Raw genomic sequence first — 20519 nt, forward strand, 5'->3', positions numbered from 1 at the left:
GAGACCTGGGTTCAATCCCTCGGTTGGGAAGATCCCCTGGAGAAGGGAAAGGCTACCCACTCCAGTATTCTGGCCTGGAGAAATTCCATGGACTGTATAGTCTGTGGGGTCTCAAAGAGTCGGACACGACTGAGAGACTCTCACTTCACTTCACACAGAATCACTGAAATGCAGTGAGTTGAACCTTCACCAGGATCTGCTTTTTTTTTTTTTTAATGTTTATTTATTTATTTGGCTGTGCCGGGTCTTAGTTGCAGCATGTGGAATCTTTCATTGTGGTATATGGGATCTAGTTTCCTGACCAGGGATTGAAGCCAGGCCCCCTACATTGGGAGCTTGGAGTCTTAATCGCTGGATTACCAGGGAAGTCCCAGAATCTGCTTTTATAGACAAGAAAAATGTATTGTGAACACATTTTTTCTGAATTTCTTGAGAGCTACTATCAACAAAGGACCATGGAATAATTAATTAATACGAATCAGGTGTTTTTCCTGTCTTCTGGAAACTTGAATCTAATAAGGCATATAAAACAAACATACAAATAATAGAGTACAGAAGGCCATACTTTCTCTAAAGAAGGTAAGGACAGGCTTGGTGTGGTTGTTCAGCAGAGTGAGAGTGTATTAGGTTGGAGACACCGTGGAGGCTGCATGGAGGAGGGGGTGTTTTACATACCAAGAGGACAGACGACTTTAGTAGGGAGGACCGTATCCCAGGTACAGAAAGGAGCCTGTACAGATGTTTGGAAGGATGTGAAATAAAGCTGTAAAGATGGGACCAGGGCCTTGAAAACCAAGGTTGGGTTTTTTCAGTAGATAGAAAGGACATATACGTAGGTAGTGTGTTTGGGTGAGGGAGAGAGGTGAAGACTATAATGTAAATGTTCTGTATTGGTACCCAGAAATGCAGGAAGTCCAGACGAGAACCCCTCCCCCCACCTCCCACTGTAAGGTTTTATTCCAGTCATACCTCCTTAGGGGGGTGCCACCAAGGCCCTGGCTTCAACTTGAAGGAGTTAGATTAGAGGATCTCCAGGGTCCGTCACATTCTGTGATATGATGACTGGAAAAAACTGTTGCATGAACAGATTAAATATTTCCTCTTGCCATGTTATATTGCTGTGTTAGCCAACTCTTTCTTCATAAAGTCTGGATTGTACTGTTACATAACTCTCTTATATTACAGCGTCTATATTCTGGGTGTCAGAACTGTGAGCTGTTGCTGTGTGGTAATGTTGCTTTTCACAGACCGGTAACATTTCAAGCTCTTAAACTTTAATGTTGTGAGAAAAAAAATGATTGAGTCTTTAAACTGGATGGAGGTTACAGGGGAAACCTTCTGCATATGTCACAGATGGGTCTGAGTAATCCAGACTTGCTTGCATCATTCCAATAATTCCCAAATGCAAGGAAACAAAATCTTAAAAGTTTATGTGTGTCTGTGTGTGTACTAAGTCGCTTCAGTTGTGTCCCACTCTTTGAGATTCCACGGACTATAGCCTGTCAGGGTCCTCTGTCCATGGGATTCTCCAGGCAAGAATACTGGAGTGGGTTGCCGTGCCCTCCTCCAGGGTATCTTCCCGACCCAAGGGTTGAACCCACATTGCTTATGTCTCCTGCATTGGCAGACAGGTTCTTTACCACTAGCGCCACTTGGGAAGCCCGATTTCTTGTGTTGAAAGAAAATCTACTGCTGCATGAGTTTTTAATAATGGCTTTCTTGTCCTCTCTTATATGTTTTGATCTTTTGGCTCAGGGGAAATAAATGTCCCAAATATATTGAACCGTTGGGTAGGTGATGAGAAACTTTCATCTCTAAGCATCCAGGTCTGGGTGGATATCTGCTTGTGTCAAGAATGAAGGAAAGATGCTGAAAATAGTAACTTTCAGACCACTGGGTTTTAACATTTGATACGAGGAAAGAAATGATATGTTGAAAAAGTGTGAGATAGGAACATAGACTCTTTGGTAGGAAAAACAGGAAGGTAGCTCAGAGCCCTCTCCTTGGTATGTTTGCCTTTGCTGGCTTGATGACTGGCTTAGACCCCGTTCCAGAAACACAAGTTTGATCTTTGATGGAGTGCTAGTTACACTGAGAGCTCTGTTGCAGAGAAAGCATGCTTCTTAGCATTCATTCACTTTTCTTCTTATTAGGGAGAGAAACCACACCCTGACCTCAGATGCTTCAAAACCATTTGAACACCACGCCACACCTCTCCAAAGGCCTTGTATATTTGTGCTCTGTGAACAGGGCAGAGATGGTCAGTATTCATATTTATTGATGGAATCAGTCCAGAGAATTCCCAAGGTCTTTTAGAAAGAGGGTGTTCTCTCTGGGGACCCAGTGAGCAGCAGGGTCTCAGTTCAGAGCTGCTTCAAAGACATATGGACTGTGGCTTCAGACCCGGCCCCAATTAAAGGGGAGGAAGCTGCTTTTCCTCTGCTGGAAACTAGAGACTACCACATTGGGACTCTTCCATTTTTAAACAGTTCACTGGAATGTGTGCTGTTTGTTAGCAAACAGCATGTTTTGAGGCCAGATATCCTGTCCAGGTAATAATAATGCTTCTGTCGTTAACATGCTTTCCCTTCCTCAACTTATAAGGATTTTTCATCCAGTTGTAAAACGAACTGTTGAAACTTTTGAAAATACAGAAGAATGTAAGCCATTAAAGTCATCCATAATACCACAACCAAAAGGTGTTAATCATTGTTAACATTTTAAGATTCTTCTTCCTTTAAAATTTCTCTTACATATGTATATACATAAGTGTCATAAGGGGATCATGGGAAATATGCCAGCTGTTTTTCCCATACATGAGAATTTTTCTTGTGTTATAAAAAATCCTTAGAGAATATACTTAATGACTACAGAATATTCATTCCATTTTGTGAACACAGCATCCTTTTAATAGTACCTCCCTATTAGACATTTAGGTTGTTTGTAATGTTCCTTTGGAAAAGTGACAATATCCTTGGTTTCAGGAGACACACTTCTGTGTGTCTCCTCCTTCTGGGGAAGGAGGAGAAATATGTGAGTTTGCCTAGGTGCCTGGTGCCACAGACTAAACCTGTTTGGACCCCTTCTTGGAGCCCCTGTCTGGCTTTCTGTGCATCCAGATTGAAGGACCGGGGAGAGTCCTCAGAGCCGCTGATCATGGCCAGGGTCACTCTGTATTTGTGCTGCTCTTCCTGGGGACAAGCAGGCTTTTTGGGCATGGGCGTCCATCCCAGTGGACAACGCCCCTGCTTCTGATAGCCCTGGGAGGCCAGAGGACCCACCCCTTCCACGCTCTCTCTTCCTCAGGAGAGACGCCAGTCTGAGTCCCACACGGCTGTGGTCTTAGATCTATAACAGAGAAGCTGTACGTGGCTTGGAGCCTGCTGGGCCTAATAATAGTGGTACTAACCGTGGCTAGTATTGGGTGGACATTTGCTATGATGCTTCAGGTGCTCTGCATACAGCAGCTTGTTCATTTGCAGACCTCCTGTTCTGAGAGCAGGCGTTAGTGTCTCCCAATGAAAATAAGTAGGGTAGGCTCAGAGCCACACAAACCTGCTTGGGGTCCCGGCTCCCTCCATTGACCAGAAGCTCCGTGACCTGGGCAGGTGCAGTTGTTAAGAATGAATTCAGCCGCAGAGATCAGAAAACCTTACCAAGAGTGCCTTAGACGGGCAGGTAGTTATTCTTCTGGAGGGAGCCAGCCCAGGGCCCATGCAGTGTCTTCAGGGATCCACCCTCTTCTCTTCCCGCCTCCACTCTCTCCAGCTGGTGGCTTTCGCCCTTGTGCTTATGACACAGCTGCATCTGAGGCAGGAAGAAGCAGAGAAGGAGTAAGTGAGGCAAGCCCTGAATCAGGAAAGCGGAAGCTTTCTTGGAAACACTCAGCTTATGTCTCAGTGGCCAGAAGGTTATCACATGGCCACCGGGCTGTAAGGGACTCTGTGGGGGAAGGTTTAGCTGGGCACACTGCTGTCCTAAAGAAATCAGGGTTCGGTTAGAAAGAGAGGCGAATATTTGATGGGTCAGCAGCCATCCGTGTCTATGTCAGCAAGTCACTCCGTCACTCTGACACTCACTGCTTCCTCCTCCCTAGGCTAGTCAGGCTCTCTCAACCGACAGGAGGTGTGCCCAAGTTTGCCTTAGGCTTTGGAAGATCCCCAGGCACGGGGAGATCCAGGCATGGGTTCTAGCAGCACACTGTCCATTCCCTGTGGGTCTCTGTGCTTCCCAGCAGGCCCGCAGACACCTTGTTCAGGAGCTCTGGCTTGCTCTGTCCTGCCATCACTTCAGAAGCTGGCGTCTGTGACTCTGCACTACACGCCAGGATTCTTCGTGGTGTGGAAAGCTTATGCCCTTTCTGCCCTCTGCTTCCTCTTGCTCTCCTCCTCCCTCCACTGACTCAAGCCAGCTGCCACCTCTGCTCCCGTGGCTGCATCTTACATTCAAACCCCCAGAGAGACAGCGTCCAGGGTGACATGGTCAGGCGGAAGCTTCCTGCCCCAGTGGTTCCCCCATCACCCTTTAACCACCGGACACACTGTGGCTTCTTTCCTCACCAGAGAGAGCCCTGTGGCTGGGGCAGGTGCTGGGGGAGCCCCGGCCTGACCCCGATCTGCTATCTTGGGGAATCTCAGGGCAGAGCTGCATAGCTCTCGGGTTGCCGTGCACATTGAATCCGCAGGAGTTGTGCTCCAGCACACACCGTCCTCTGAGTGGGCCTCAGTTGTTGTTTAAGACCGTTTGAGATGGGGGTAAACTTCCTGTCATCTGGCTGTTGGAGAGACAGCCAGAGCCCCCACATGCAGACTCCAGGGCACAGTGGAGAGCGTGGGTTTCGTGAAAAAGGTGGAGGAGAGAGTCAGGGATGGGGGCCGATCTGACTGCAGGCATCCCCAGGGAGGCCCTGGTGGTCCACGAGGAAGACGCCATCAGCCACGCCCCTTACCACAGGCTGCTGAGAGGTGAGGGCCAGTTGTCAGCACAAATGAGGGAATGAATGTGTGTGCACATTCTTCGAAGCTGTGACTCACCCCGGAGGCTCCTTGTGGCTGTTATTACAGCTGCTGCCGCTGCAAAACAGCTTTGAACCCTGAGGTGTGAGACCGCCTTTGGAGGTGGGGGCAGAGAGTGGGGAGGGTTGTTTGGCAACACAGGAGGTGAGTGAGGCGTTCTGTGATCCAGGGACGGGAGGAGCGTGGGTGAATAAGGCTCCTCTGTCTCTTCGATAGCACTTTTAGGTGGTCTGTGTGATTCCGGATGCAAGGAGAGCGCACTCACCTGGGCCCTGAGGGTCAAAGGCAAGAGTCAGGCCGGGAGGCCCTGTTATCACAAGAGTTATCACAGGGCTGTCCAGGCGAACAGAGGGCAAAGGTATGTCACACCCCCACCAGACTGCTCTCATCTGGGGCTCTGTGCCTGCCTCGTGGCATTGGCTTGGAGGTCCCCTGACAGAAGCCCAGGGGTTCCCCTTCTCTCATTTGCCCTGCTTTCGTGCTCTGGCCCACAGATGCTCTGGTGGGTTGAGTGCTAGGCCACCGCCTGCCTAGTTCACGTGATTGGTTCTGACAGTCCCCAAGCTGGCCCATCACTGCCGCTGCCAGTCAGTAACTGGTTTATTCAAGCAGCACCCGCCTGGACTCGAATGGTTGAAACAGAAAATCACTGGATGGCACTGCCTTCCTTCCCAGATCCCCCGCACACACTCTCGTGACCTAAGGAGCTCTCCTCCAGACTGTCTGGGGCCAGAGGGCCATGCACTCAACCTCCTCAACCTGAAGAATTCTGTAGAATAGAGTTGGCTCTGTGGGCTGGCCGCCTGTTGGATTGCCAGCGGAACAGCCCTTCACTGAAACTTTGAACTTGGTCCTCTGACATTTGCATTTTAAGCTGAAAAGAAAGCCAGATTGCAGAGCAGAGCCAAACTGGTTATGGTTTGGTTTTTTTTTGGCTATTGAGTATATTCTTTGGGGGGAGGGTCCTCACTTGGTTCCTTTCAGACACCTCTGTCAGAATTCAGAGGAAAGGACCCACACTAGTGAGTGGAGGACCCCAGGTCCTGACCTCACCTGAGCTGAGAGAGCACCTCGCAGCCTGATGAGCCGTGCAGAGGGAGAACCTGCTCACAGGAGTGGTGACTCCTGGGAACAGGGCTGGGAGCCAGGAGCCCATCAACGGCAGGAGGAATCCTTCCAGCTCCCCAGCCAGAGCACTACTGCACCCCAGACTCCTGAGACTCAGCAGCTAGGGGACCCCGGGCTCCAAGACGGGGCCCCAGGGATGGCCCCGCTCACCCTCATCTTGGCACTCAGCCTGTCGCTCTCCACACCGCCGCCTTGTGCAGAAAGCATGTGCGTGGTCCTGAGTCCCTTTCCATCCCGCAAGTCCAGGACACACCTCCCTGCTGCATCACGCGGGACTGGTCCCAATCTCTGCTTCTTCCTTCCCCACATCTCTGGTCTGGAGAAGTGGTTTTCTGCCCATCCTCCCATCCTGCCTGCAGTGTGGCAGCAGCCTCCCGCCTCTGGGGCTCATTCAGCAGCATCCTGTGCATCTTTCTGACACAACTTGCCAAAACACAATGCGCTCTAATCAGGCCCCCGTGTGGAAGCTTTCAGCACCTCCTCCAGAAACAGAAGGTGGGAGAACCTTGCTTTGTGATTTGGTCACCCTCTGCCTCCCTGAGTCTTCTTACACTTTGTTCTGCCCACAGCTTCAAACATAGGGACTCAGGAAACATTTAGAGATGGAATGAGTGAATATAAAAATTTGGAAGCCAAACAAATTCTCTGATGTTTTTGATTTCATAGTTATAGAATTGCCATGTTCGTATCTGCAAGAGATATTAAAAGAGTATCATTGTGATAGTCTTTTCCTGGTTTTCTTTAAATAAGTCTGTTATCCAGAGACTTGAGAAGCCAGTCTTATTTCATAAAGGAGGGTGAGGTTTGTAGAATATGTAAGGAAACTTGAGCATCAAATGACATTTTGATCTCTTGTTTTGAATTTGTAGCTCAGATAATGCCTACCAAAAGCATCTCAATAATTCACTCTTTTTTTAGCCAACCAGTTCTTCAGTCAAGTTTAAAAAGGCCTGGAAGAACATGTGATTTTTAAAATATCCTGGAGGATTTTTCCAGGCCTGGGCAACTCTCATGGGTCAATGCACAGCTATTTCTGTATGTGTGTGTAGAGGGGGCAGTGCTCTGCCGGTGGGGGGAGAGGGGAAAGGGGGTTGGATGCGGGACTCTCTCGCCTCCTCATACCACAGCCGGGCTCCACTGCAGAACCACAGGCCTGCTCTCCCCAAGCCTGGTGTTTGTGTGCCGGCACCTGCTGAAAGGTGTTATATTCTTCTTTTCTGGTCCCTTTAAACTGTGGAAACCCCAACTCTGGGTCAGGCATAGCACCCAGGTATGGACCAGGTAGGTGTTGTGAGGAGTCGCTCAGGGCAAGTGTAGACTGTCCCACGTAGGGGTGGCTTTGGAGTACACCATCCATACATGTGAAACAAACACTTCCCAGCTGCTTTGAAGGCCTGTTATTTTTCAAGATTTGAGTCATGCTTAAAGGAAGAGGAGTCCTCAAGTCAAATGGGAAGCAGAGGAGTATGGCCCAGCGCCCAGGGATGGAGTGCCCAGCCCAGCCTTGAAACTCAGCCTTTGGTTTTCTGGGCCAGGCCATTCCCCAGGGGCACACCACCTCTCCAGCTGGGAGGCTGGGTTAGCCCCATCCCATGGTGGATTTGCCTGTCGGATCCACTCTTCTCCCTTCTCCGCCCCGCCCTGTGCTCTGGAAGCTGATCATGGGGACTGTATGGATGGGCTCCTGGCTTGCTGTCCCCTATTGTGCTCTTTACCCAGTGGGGAGAACCCACGGGAGATTTGAGGGGTGGGTGGAGGGGGCTGGGGGAAGAGGGGTAGTGAGGCCAAAGTATTGACTCTCCCGACTCCTTCCTGAGGCGTCACCAGGTCTGGGCCCCTGGTAGGCAGCCCTCTACACAGGGCACTTCGTCTCAGGTTCCAGGAGCCTCTCCTGCCTCACCCCTGTGGTCCTGGCGTGTAACTGTGGCGCTGTTACTGGTCCCAGAACACTGTGCTGTGGTTCCCCTACCCCCTGAACGCCCCTCTGTAAATGGTCCCTTTATTAAACTCTCCTCAGATTACCCAGCTTGAGAGTGCCATCTGTTTCCTGCCAGAATCCTGGCGGATATGGTTCCTAAGATCTTTTCCAGCTCCGAAAAAAGATGCCTGCAGGCAAGGGAGAGCTGGCCCTTTGGGGTTCCCATTTTTCACTGGTGCCTCCCTGCCTGGTTCCCTGGGATCATGGGAGGGAGGGACTGGCAGGAATGTGATCCTTAGAACACAGAGTCACTAGGACAAGGATCACAGGGGCCCTGGCAGACACAGACTGTAGGAACCCCGATTTCCAAAGAGTAGGCAGGTGTGCTGTCCGCTGTGTGGAGGGGAGAGGGCAAGGGGTAATCAGACCAACTGAGGCTGGACCGTCACTCCCACCCCTCTCTGCCTCTGTGACTGCTGTGGCCTCACCTTCAGAGCCTTGGCTTCTTCCCTGCCAGCCCCGTGTGGACCGCACCAGCCCTGGCCCACACATGATTGTTACGCAGTGCAGAGGAAGGAGTCTATGTGGACTAACGAGCTGCTGTCATAAACAGCTTTTATTGTGACAGGGTCACAGGCAGGGCACAGAGCCCCGTGGGGACATCCCCACTACTTATGTCCAGCTAAACTCGCTTCATTTCATGCTTTCCTGTTGTACGCGCTTGTGGAGACATACGTGGCTCCTAGAGTGTCAATTTCAGGATCAAAGCTTGACCTCAGAGATACCAGGTTACAGAATCATGCCATCAAAGAGCCATGGCAGACTCCGACCACCTCTGGAATTCAGATCTAGACCTCGAGAGGTGTTAGGCAGCCCCCTGTGGCCCTTCTCAGAGCAGCTGCTTCAAAGTAGGTCTGAGAGAGGATAAGGGAAATTAAGAATATTCTTTTTAAATATGCTGCTGTTTCTGCTCAGTCACTTCAGTTGTGTTTGACTCTTTACGACCCCATGGACCACAGCCCACCAGGCTCCTCTGTCCATGGAATTCTCCAGGCAAGAATGCTGGAGTGGGTTGTCATGCCCTCCTCTGGGGGATCTTCCCAACCCAGGGATCGAGCCCATGTCTTCTGCACTGCAGGTGGATTCACCGCTGAGCCACTGGGGAAGCCCACTTTTTAGATATATCTATTCTTAATTATTAAAGTTATCACAGAGTTCTTGGCATACAAGAAAAATACATTCTTTTAAAAATATGTATTTATTTGTGGCTGCGCTCGGTCTTTGTTGCTACACGCGGGCTTTCTCTAGTGCGGTGCCCAGGCTCCTCACTGCAGCGCCTTCTCTCGTGGCAGAGCACGGCCTCTAGGGTGCGCTGGCTCAGGAGTTGTGGCACACAGGCTTAGTTGCTCCACAGCAGGCAGGGTCTTCCTGGACCAGGGATGGAACCCATGTCCCCAGCATTGGCAGGCGGAGTCCCAACCACTGGACCGCTGGGGAAGTCTGAAAGATACCTTCCTGAAAACTGCAAGTGTCAAGCACGGTTTTCCCTTTAAAACAATAATAAAGACCCTTAAAGAAATTCCATCATGCTCACTTGGCACTGTGGACATTGTGTCGGGCCATGTGCCGACCAGAGGGGAGTCCAGGAAAAGGGGTGAAGGAAGGGAGGGCTGGGAGAGGGCACAACACTACATGCCGTGTGGACACATACCCTACTGTGTTAATGACACCGCCATTGGGAACTGTGCACACAGCAGTGTGAGTGATCTTAAGAACATAGTGCCCAGTGGAAAATTAAAATGAGGTACACAAACCAGTATTTCCATGAGTTAAAAATAAGCACACAAGAAAACCCATCCCACACGCACAAAGTTTGCGAGAAAACGTAGATACGCCTCACACACGTTGAAGAATTTGACTCTGGGGTCAGGGGCATGGAAAACCGGGTACAGGGAGAAAAACGCACGCACAGAAACCTAACACTTTCGCCTTGTTGTTTAGTCGCTGAGTTGTGTCCAACTCTTTGCAACCCCATGGACTGTAGCCCCCCCAGGCTCCTCTGTCCATGGGATTCTCCAGGCAAGAATACTGGAGTGAGTTGCCATTTCCTTCTCCAAGTGATCTTCCCAACCCAGGGATCGAACCTGTGTCTCCTGCATTAGCAGGTGGATTCTTTACCACTGAGCCACCAGAGCTTTCGCATGGACCATGTTAATCATGTGTTTGGAAATGCTGTGTGTGATTCAGGGAAGCCCTGTGCTCCTGAGGTGCAAGGCAAACAGAAAGACAGCCCCCAGTTTTTCTTTTTAAGGTTGAAAACAAACTTCAAAAAGCTTTTACTGTTCGATTTGCCTACTCTTCCCCCCTCTAGCCCTCAGTGTAACCCCTAAACCACAACTGGTTAATGGATCAAAAGTAACCTTTGTAGGGTCAGAACGCAAACACCACACAGATGAAGCCCAGAAACCACTTGAAAGAAGGGATGCTGTGAGCCGCCCTTCAGGCTCCCTTCTGGAAACTCAGCCCCCTGCAGTGCCCGCCAGGCGGATGAGTGTCCATCACAGCAGGCAAGAGTACTACCCTACCTGTGGTTCTCTTTTGTTTAAAAAGTGCCTCCTGGAAGGAAGGTAAATGTGTGTGAAAGGTAGGTAAATGCATGTGAACCTATCAGAAGATACTCCTTAAAATACTTTGAACTTTACGCCCGCTCTTGTTGGTATGTTTCTTTTTGTCATATCATAGGTAATTTTTTTGCCAAAGTGATGATCACAAGTCTACATAATCACGTGTTACATAAATTGCTTTTTTACATCCTTATTCCAGTCATTCTGTCCTCAATGTTTGCGTTTGGCAGTATTTTTCCATTTTGCTACATAGACTCTGTTACATTGTTTTTAATGGCTAATATTTTATTAACTAAATACCCCAACACTTATCAGAATGACATTTAGGCTACATTCCACTTATCTTCCACTTCCTTTTTTTTTTTTTAATTGGTTTATTTTCTGTTTTTTAACTTTACAACATTGTATTTGTTCTGCCATACATTGACATGAATCCACCATGGGTATACATGCTTTCCCCCTCCAGAACCCCCCTTCCACCTCCCTCCCCATCCCATCCCTCCAGGTCATCCCCGTGCACCAGCCCCGAGCACCCTGTATCATGCATTGAACCTGGACTGGCGATTCGTTTCACATATGATAATTTACATGCTTCCATGCCATTCTCCCATATCATCCCGCCCTCACCCTCTCCCGTAGAGTCCATAATACTGTTCTATTTATCTGTGTCTTATCTTCCACTTCTAAGTGATGCTGAAGACAAGGTATCCAAGCTGCATGTAACTTCCTCATATTTAGAAGAATCCCTTAGGATAGACTCAGGAAATGAAATTATTGGATTAAGAAGTGAACAAAAGCATCTACGACTTTTGGTACAAATTACTAAATTGCTTTCCAGAAGAATAGTAGTAATTTATACCTCCATAGCACATTCTTGTACCAACATTATGTTTCATAAGTTCTTAATTGCTGATTTAATAGCTTAAATACGTTGATTGCATTTATTTGATTAATAGTGAAGTGAAAGTCTCTCAGTTGTGTCCGACTCTTTGCAACCCCATGGACATCCAAGGAATTCTCTAGGCCAGAATACTGAAGTGTGGGTGGCCTTTCTCTTCTCCAGGGGATCTTCCCAACCCAGGGATCAGACCCAGGTCTCCTGCATTGCAGGTGGATTCTTTACCAGCTAAGCCACAAGGGAAGCCCTATTTGATTAATAGAGAGGTTGAAATTTTTCCAAGTTTGTGTTTCTGTTTATATGTTATTGTACTATTCAGGGGTGATTTTTTTTGTTTGTTTGTTTGTTTTTTTAATTTTATTGAAGTATAATTGATTTACAATGTTGTGTTTAGTTTTGGGTGTACAGCAAAGTAATTCAGTTACACATATACATATATTCATTCTTTTTCAGATTGTTTACCCATACAAGTTATTAGAGAATATTGACCACAGTTCCCTGTGCTATGCAGCAGGTTCTTGTGATTAAGTATTTTATATATAGTAGGATATGGATTGGGGGTGATTTGGGGCTGTTCTTTCTAATTTGCATGTAGCCTTTGTGTGTGCATGTGTGGTAAGTCGTTTCAGTCGTGTCCAACTCTGTGCAACCCTATGGACCGTAGCCTGCCAGGCTCTTCTGCCCTTGGGATTCTCCAGGCAGGAATACTGGAGTGGGTTGCCAGGCCCTCCTCCAGGGAATCTTCCCAACCCAGGGATCGAACCCGAGTCTCTTTTATCTCCTGCATTGGCAGACAGGTTCTTTACCACTAGCACCACCTGGGAAGCCTGTATGTAGCCTTTACCCAATATTTAATCTTTCTCACAATTCTGCAGCTGTTTTGTTTGCCCTTTAAAATTTTTTGAAATTTTACATAAAAAATTTTTAAAGAAACTAATACTGATTCACTGGTGTTTTTATTTTGTTGACTAAATAAAACTCAGGATACTCTGTTGGGTAAATTTGAGAAAGAATTTTTACAATATGACAGGATGAAAAATGCATCCAGTTGAGGCCTTGGAAGGTAGACAAAGCCAGATTCCAAATCCCTGCCTATGATGTCCCAGCTGAGCAAACCAGTCAAGCTCTGTGAGCCTCACTGCCTTCATTGATGCCAGGAAATGACCAGACCCACCTTCCAGGTATGGACCAGGGTCATGAACAAACACTGGCACAGAGGAAGCCCAGAAAATGTGGAACCCTTCCCTCCCCTTGCCCTGCAGAAGCAAGTGGTTTAGGAGGACCACGCCGCAGGTCTCACCCAGCACTGCCCCTGGCCATGTTTCTTGCCAGTTGCTGGGAACAGTGGACTTGTTGTTCTGGCATATCTGCTCACCAGCTTCCTGTTTTTCCTGGTGTGGTCGTGTTCTTTTAATCAGCAGCAGGACAGAGAGAACTAGGCCGGGATGGGTAACCTCAGTTCTCAATTCCTCTCACAGCGAGAAAGTCTGGTCCTTTCCACCAGGGATCCTGTGATGGTGATCATGGGGCTGTGTGAACTTGAGTGGGGCTGTGATGCTGTGCCCCCAGTGTGGGGAGGTAAAAAAAGGATCACAAGTCACCCTTGCTGGGAATTCAGGACCCATGAACCAACGCTAATGGATTTTAAACGTAAGCTGATTCAACTTTAAACTATTATTTCCCACAAAGTGAATGTCTCATCCATTCCCATTCTCTTCACAGTCTGGGAAGAACGGTTAAGACATGAGCACTGGGGCCAGACTGCCTGGATTCAGATCCCATCTCTACCACGTGTTAGCTCTGTATGTGATGTTTGGCACATGACTTAACCTCTCTATACTGCAGCTTCCTCATCCATGGAGAATGGGAGGCTAATAGTAACTGCATCGTAGGGTTGTTGTGAGGCTCGAATGAGGTCGCGTGAGTGAAGTATTAACAGAATTTGGTAGCCCATGGTAACCTTACAGTAGTTAGCATAAGGTCCTAAGATTTTACTTCATTAACTCCATTTGAATCTGATTCTCACAGGCTAGGCTGGATGCTTTTAGTCAAAGATCTGGAAGTTCAATTTAAAGGTAATTTTGTGAAATTTCTCAGCCCATTAGGAGTAGACAGTATTTATGAAGAATATGCATCAAGAGTATAGCGGACATTTTCAAAAAAATTAGTTGTAAAATACTCTATTCTTACTGGCTTTGTTTTTTTTTAATTCAGGACTATCTTCCTATGGAAAAAGTTTGTTTTCTGCTGGAATAGATGTCCCTTTGTCCCAGGAGACACACTGAGACTGAATTCCAGGACCAGCGGCTGGTGGGAGGGGTGTGAGCTCACCACGGGTGAATGTGGGCCTTGATGTCTGGGGGAGGTGAGGCGGCAGGTTACAGCCCTTCTCAAGCTCCAGTGATTCCAAGGTCAAGGTTCCCGCTGTGTGTGCCAAGTCCAGGCCTCTGCCCTGTGTTATGGCTATACACAGAGGTTTGCTAGATGATGTCCTGTATCCCTCAAGGTGCTAGGGCAGTGCAGAAGTTACAGTGAGCATGTGGGTCATTTCAATCACTTCATACTCCTGCTTCTTTCAAAACAGTTTACCATAGAAGACTGACTTGGTTAATTGCTGTACTCAGGAAATCTCAGCAAAGATTGAGCTCCAGAAGGGTTCACTTTTCCACATTATGCTCTGTTGAGATGACTGAATATTAAGTCAGAGTGTAATATTCTCTGGGTTTTACAAATTGGGGAAATCACAACCTTTGGTAGCAATTTTGAGGGTATTTGGAACTTCAGGACCGAGTCAACGATACAGAATGACGAGTTCCCTCGTGTTGCTCGGCAAGATCCGGGAGGGGAGACCCTGGAGGGAAGTACTGCTGTGTGGCTGGAGCACAGACGGCTTGGGGATGAAGGAATGATGAGCTCCTCTTTACCTGGGGTGCAGGTGGGCTCTTGCTAGTTCCGCTGAATACCCAACCAGAAGAACCTTTCACAAGCAACAGGGATTTCACCAGAGAAAAAAAATTTTAACGTTTTAGTAGATTTCCAAGATAGGTTTCAAACTGTCTTCTTGGAAGGGTGGCAGCAGGAATCAGGATGCTGTTCAGACACCTGGGTAGCAGGTGGAACCCTCTCTACAGAGACGGAGGAGCAGGAGTCTGATATACTTACAAGTCAAAAACTGTCCTTAGAGAAACCTCTTCAGTTCGTTACAGTTCAGGATAGTCACCTGTGACTTTCAGAGCACCTTGGTTTATGGTATCTTGGGAGCAAGGTTCAGAGGTGATATAACTGTTCCAGCAGGAAAGGACCAGGAGGGCTGCAACCACTCCTGCAGTCAGCACAATCAGTTCCTCCCTTCCAGGCAACTAGTTTCAGGCCAGAGTCTTAAGTTCTAGAATAGGGTTTTGTAATACCCAGCTTCTTGTTGGTTTTGAAATATCTCCTTTATAGGGAGCTTTGCATTAGTAGTTTCTGAGTAAGGTGGACCCTCAGTAAATCAACTAGTTGTTAGCCAGGCTGCAGGCTACTCAGGTACAAGTTGACTACACGAGGCAAAGTAGCCCTCATACACTCAGTATGGGAAGAAAGGAAAAGATCTTCACTGAGGCTAGGGGTGTGTGTGTGTGTGTGTGTGTGTGTGTGTGTGTGTGTGTGTGTGTGTGTGTGTGTGTGTGTGTGTGTGTGTGTGTGTGTGTGTGTGTGTGTGTGTGTGTGTGTGTGTGTGTGTGTGTGTGTGTGTGTGTGTGTGTGTGTGTGTGTGTGTGTGTGTGTGTGTGTGTGTGTGTGTGTGTGTGTGTGTGTGTGTGTGTGTGTGTGTGTGTGTGCGTGCTGGGGATATGGGAGCAAGCCTAGTCTTCAGGAGTGATGAAAGGCAGAAATGTATAAGGAATCTAGTTATCATTTCAGAGGGAGTCTGACACTTTAAACAGGAGTTTATGAGAGCCCAGGAATTTCATAACTTCTGCATACCACACATATTTATTGAATACTAGCCATAGTTTAGGCACTATATGATTTGTAGTTGTTGTTCAGTTGCTAAGTCTTGTCCAGTTCATTGCAACCCCATGGACTGTAGCCCACTGGGCTCCTCTGTTCATGCAGTTTTCTGGATGAGAATACTAGAGTGGGTTGCCATTTCTGTCATCCTGTCTTCATCATCACCACAGCCCCAGCACCCAGCCCCAGTATATTTTCAACAAGAACTTCCACTTAATTAAATGTTTACTATGTACTGGACACCTTCCTAAGTACTTTATGAGCATTATTCCATTTAATCTTCACCATAACTGTCCTTTCACAGTTGAGGATAACTGAGGTTCAGAGGAGAGTTTAAATAGTTTGATTAGAAACTCTGATAGGTATATAAGTGAAAATCAGCATTTTTAAACCAAGATCTGCCCATTTATCCACTACCTTGTGCACCTTTGAAATGAGTGAACAGTGCAAGACTCAGTGGGCTGTATTTTTTATATTCAACTAACTTGAATCTTTTGGACTAAAATCTGTAGGTAGCAGGATACTGAGCTTAAAGCACTTCTTTTGCTTTTTCCCCCAGAAAGCAGAGAGAGAATGGCTTCATGGCTACTGTCTTGCTTTCAGATGGAAGTGAGGACTGAGGACACCCTGCTAACTGGACATGCTTATTCCATCTGTCTATTTCAAATCAGAATTTTGTGACCTTGTCCAAAGAGATGTTATAGATGAAGAAACTAAGGTCCAGAGAAGGGGAGAGCCTTGCCCAGGAGCAGAACTGTTGTCCCAGGAGTCTAGCAACTTTGGTCTCCCTGAGTGTGACCATATGTACATCTGAGACTTTTCGGCGCTTTCTGTTCTGTTGCATTGGTCTTTTTGTCTGTTCTTTTTCCAGAATTATCTTTTCTTACTTACTGTTGCTCAGTCATCTTTCAGTATCCAGTGAGCAAGTCTGTTATCAGCCTTTTGCATTTCCACATAAACCTTAGGATCAGATGATGTTTCCATTTTCACAAAAATGCACAAACAAGAACTGCCATGGTTTTCATTCAGATTGCATGGAATCTGTAGACCAGTGTGGGGAGAATTGACATCTTTACAATACTGAATCTTCAAAACCATGAACATGGTATGTCCCTCATTTTCTATGGACTTGAAAATTTTCTTCAAATCACATTTTAGAATTTTCTACATACAGGTCTTGCATATTTTTCTGCTTATTTCTAAATATTTTATTTGGATGTTAGTGTAAATCATACCTTAAATTTTTTTCCTTTGCTAAAGGTTTATTTTTAGTGTTATGAAATACAAGAAATATTTTCAGACCAATCTTCTTTCTTCCAACTAATTGTTGATGGTAGAAATGTGTCTGAAGATTCTGTTGGATTATTTCTGCACACAATCACAACATTGGTGAATGAGATGTTTTCCCTATTTCTTTACCTCTCTTTTTCCAGTGTGATGTTGAATAGAGGTGGTGATTCAAGCCTCTTTGTCTTGTCCTTGATCTCAGCAGGAAGCTTTCAGCATTTCACCATCAAGTATGATGAGCGCTAGAGTTATTTATAAATACCACTTATCAGATTCAGGAAGTCTCTATCTTGTCCTAGTTTGCAGGGAGTTTTATCATAAACAGATGTTGAATTTCATCAAATTATTTTTCTTAATCTATTGATAGAATTTTCCCCTTTATTCTGTTAATGTGATGAATTGCATTCCTACATTATTAAGCTCATTTGCTTGTGACGTACTGTTACCATTTTTATACATTGCTAGCTTCATTTTGCTAATATTTTGTTGGGGGTTTTTACATCTATGCTCACAACAAGGATTGCCTATAGTTTTGCTCTTTTATAATGTCTTTGCCAGGTGTTTATGTCATGGTTTAATGAGTCTCATAAAGTGAATCGGGACGTGCCATCATTTTTGTTCTCTGGAATAATTTGTGTAAGACTAGTATTATTTCTGTGTTGAGTTTGTTTAAGATTGGTTATTTGTTCTTTAAACATGTGGCTATTTTCCTTTAGTGCTTTGACAATATTCCAGAGTCTTTTGGTTTTCGATATTTTCATTAAGAAATTAAAATTCCATCATATGGCTTCTCCTTTGATAATAATATTTTCTCTCTCTGTCTGCTTTTAAGATTTTTCACAGCAGTTTACTATGATATGCTTAAATATAATTTTCTTTTTATTTATCTTGTACAGGACTCATTTAAGATCTTATATCTGTGCTTGATGTCTTTCTTCAGTTTTGAAAATTCTTGGCTGTTATTTCTTCTGCCCAGTTCTCTCTCTTCTCTCCTGTGACTCTAATTGCATATCTCTTAGTCATTCTTGTTGCTTCCCCATGTATCTCTTACCCTCTCATCTTTCTTTTCTATCCTTTTGTCTCCAAGTTTCAAAGTAGGTATTTTCTTTGGCCCTATCATTTAGTTCACTAATTGTCTCTTCAAGCTGTGTTTAAGCTGCTGTTAGACCCACTTATTGAATTCTTAATTTTAGGTATTTTTAACTTCCAGAATTTCCATGTGTTCTTTTTGTTTTGTTTCTAATTCTCAGAGAAACTTTTCAATTTTATCTTTCAACTCTTTGAACAGATTAAGCATAGTGTTTTTTAAAATCCCACTTCTGATAACACTTTTTTCTTTCTTTTTTTTCTTTAGCACTTGTGAATTTGTTTCTATAGCCTGTTGGGTGTTTTAACTCGGAATCCATTCATATTGTCTTATATCTTCATATACCTGGTTAGTTTTGATTGAGTGCCAAACATCAAAGACGGAAACTTACAGAAATAACTGGAGGATGTCCTTTTCCTGTAGGGAGAGTTTCTCTTTCCTCTGGCAGGCCCTGGGGCACCTGCAGTCTGTTGTCACTGTAACCCAGTTCCGAGGACGGAAAAGGCTCTGTCCCCGTGAGGACCGGTCTGCTTGTCGTTCATCGTTCCTCTTAGGGTGGAGCACTTTGGGGATGAGACTCCAATTTTAGTGTCTCTGGTTCCACAGTGTCCAGAGTGATGCTGAGCGTTTCGGCCTCTTAACTAACGCTTCCAGAAGTGGCAGGCATTCTTAGAGGAAGCTCATCCCACAGTGCTAGGATCACCTCTCAGAATGTCTCTGTTCTCTGAAATCTTGGCTCCGTTCTTCACTGCTTGCTAATCCTCTGTAACTTCAGGCAGAATTTTTAAAATATTTTTCCAGCTTTTCTTGTTTCTCAGCAGGCAGATTAGTCCCAATTACCTAGTCTAACATTATTTCAGTGGTTTTTAAATGTGGTGCTTTTATTCGCATGATGTTTGTTGTGGATTAAATTGTGTCCTGCCAAAAAACATGTTGCAGTCCTAACCCCCAGTTTCTCAGAATGTGACCTTATTTGGAAATGTTGTTGTTTAGTCGCTCAATCGTGTCCAACTCTTTTGTGACCCCATAGACTGTAGCCCGCCAGGCTCCTCTGTCCATGGTGTTTCCCAGGCAAAAATACTGGAATGGGTTGCCATTTCCTCCTCCAGGGGATCTTCCCAGTGATCAAACCCACATCTCCTGCTTGGCAGTCAGAGTCTTTACCACTGAGCCACCTGGGAAACCCTTATTTGGTAATAGGGTCATTGCAAATATAATTCGTTAAGATGAAGTCTTACTGGAGTAATGTGGGCCTGTGAGACAGTGTGACTTGTATCCTTATAAGAAGAGAAGAAACAGAGACAGAAACGCACAGGAAGAGAATGGCCGTGTGACGGATGGGGGCAGAGGTTAGAGTGATACGCCTTCAGGCCAGGAAAAGCCCAGGATTACCAGCAGACCCCTAGAAGGAGCAAAGAATTCTGCCTGCAGGTTTCAGAGGGCACGTGGCCCTGCCACCACCTTGAATTCAGACTCCAAAGCTGTGAGACAGTACATTTCTGTTATGATAGCCACCCAGGTTGTGGTACTGTTGCGGTACTTTGATATGATAGCCCTATGGAAACTAATACAGTGCCTTATAGTATACAGAGTACTTTCCCATAAACACCTTGTTTGTTCCAACGGGAAGACAGGGACAGGTGATGTTGAACGAGGGAGACATCAACATTCTAGGTTCCACAAGCCACAGGCGAAGTCTGGATGTACCTGGGCATCCTGCTTCTTCCTTTCCCACTGGAGATGCCATAATTCTCCAGCTTCATCACATCTTTCCAGGGCCCTGGGTATGGAGAGGTTCCCACGTGACCATGTGTTGATGCCCATTTCCTTGTGTGAAAAGGACAGGCACTTACTTGACTGGGCAGCACACACATTTATTTGTTCATTCATTTGTTCAGCATGCACTTAACCAAGTTGTCACCTGGTCCTATTTCTGAGTGAAAGTAGGGACATACAGTGCAGGGAAAGACAAATTTGAGAGGGACAGGATAAGCACTCAGTCCCTTTCCCGAGGAGCTCACAGTCCAATGGCAGAGAAGCATCACACTTAGACTGTTGTAGCTTTTCTAATAGAACTTAGCAGAATGTGAATTGTCTTGCAGGTGTAAAATGAATTTACCACTGTGCTTTATATACAAATGAAACAGAAGAAAGTATTTGTATAGCCTATTTAATATTTATGACACATCTTTTGCCCTAAAGTGTTAGACACTCTTATTGTAATTATTTAGAAAATTATATGCTGATAAATTGTCCTAAATTGTATCCCAGTATAGCTGAATAAATTTAGACCTTATTAGGTCGATGTCATCCAGTTGAAAATGTAGCCTGACAGCAAATGCCAGACCACAGTGTAGTATATACAGTTTTACTGTTAAATGTTTCTGTTTGGTACACCGTGTAACTCAGCCATCAGAGTTTTATGTAGAACTTTGAAAGGCACTTAAAGGAAGCATCAGGCAGTTCCTGTCCTCAGCCAGAGACAAACTGTAAGCTATGAAACCTTCCTTCTTCCATTCGTTCATCCTTATCAGTACGAGTGTCCATGCAGTGGGGATATGGTGTTGAATAA

General features: G+C 45.9%; 2 protein-coding genes across 8 annotated transcripts in view; both read left to right on the top strand.

Moving 5' to 3' along the window:
- The window catches only part of ITGA9 (integrin subunit alpha 9), a 435888-nt gene extending 433190 nt beyond the window's left edge, over positions 1 to 2698 (top strand). For all 3 annotated transcript variants that reach the window (XR_014064603.1, XM_081527249.1, XM_081527250.1), the window contains one exon: positions 2154 to 2698. The gene's annotated coding sequence lies outside the window, so the exon portion shown is untranslated. The remainder of the gene's footprint in view (positions 1 to 2153) is intronic.
- Positions 1 to 20519, top strand: part of CTDSPL (CTD small phosphatase like) — a 126357-nt gene that overhangs the window by 39598 nt on the left and 66240 nt on the right. The window contains exon 1 of one of the 5 annotated variants that reach the window (XM_081527338.1): positions 12980 to 13233. The exons of the other annotated variants lie outside the window; for them this stretch is intronic. Coding sequence (XP_081383464.1) covers positions 13029 to 13233 — 205 coding nt within the window. The 5' untranslated portion in view covers positions 12980 to 13028. Of the gene's footprint in view, positions 1 to 12979; positions 13234 to 20519 lie in introns of those variants that run through there. 5 annotated transcript variants of the gene reach the window in all.

The sequence above is a fragment of the Giraffa tippelskirchi genome, chromosome 9 (genome assembly GCF_054371585.1).
Source record: "Giraffa tippelskirchi isolate mGirTip1 chromosome 9, T2T-mGirTip1v1.2.pri, whole genome shotgun sequence".
Lineage (NCBI taxonomy): Eukaryota > Metazoa > Chordata > Mammalia > Artiodactyla > Giraffidae > Giraffa > Giraffa tippelskirchi.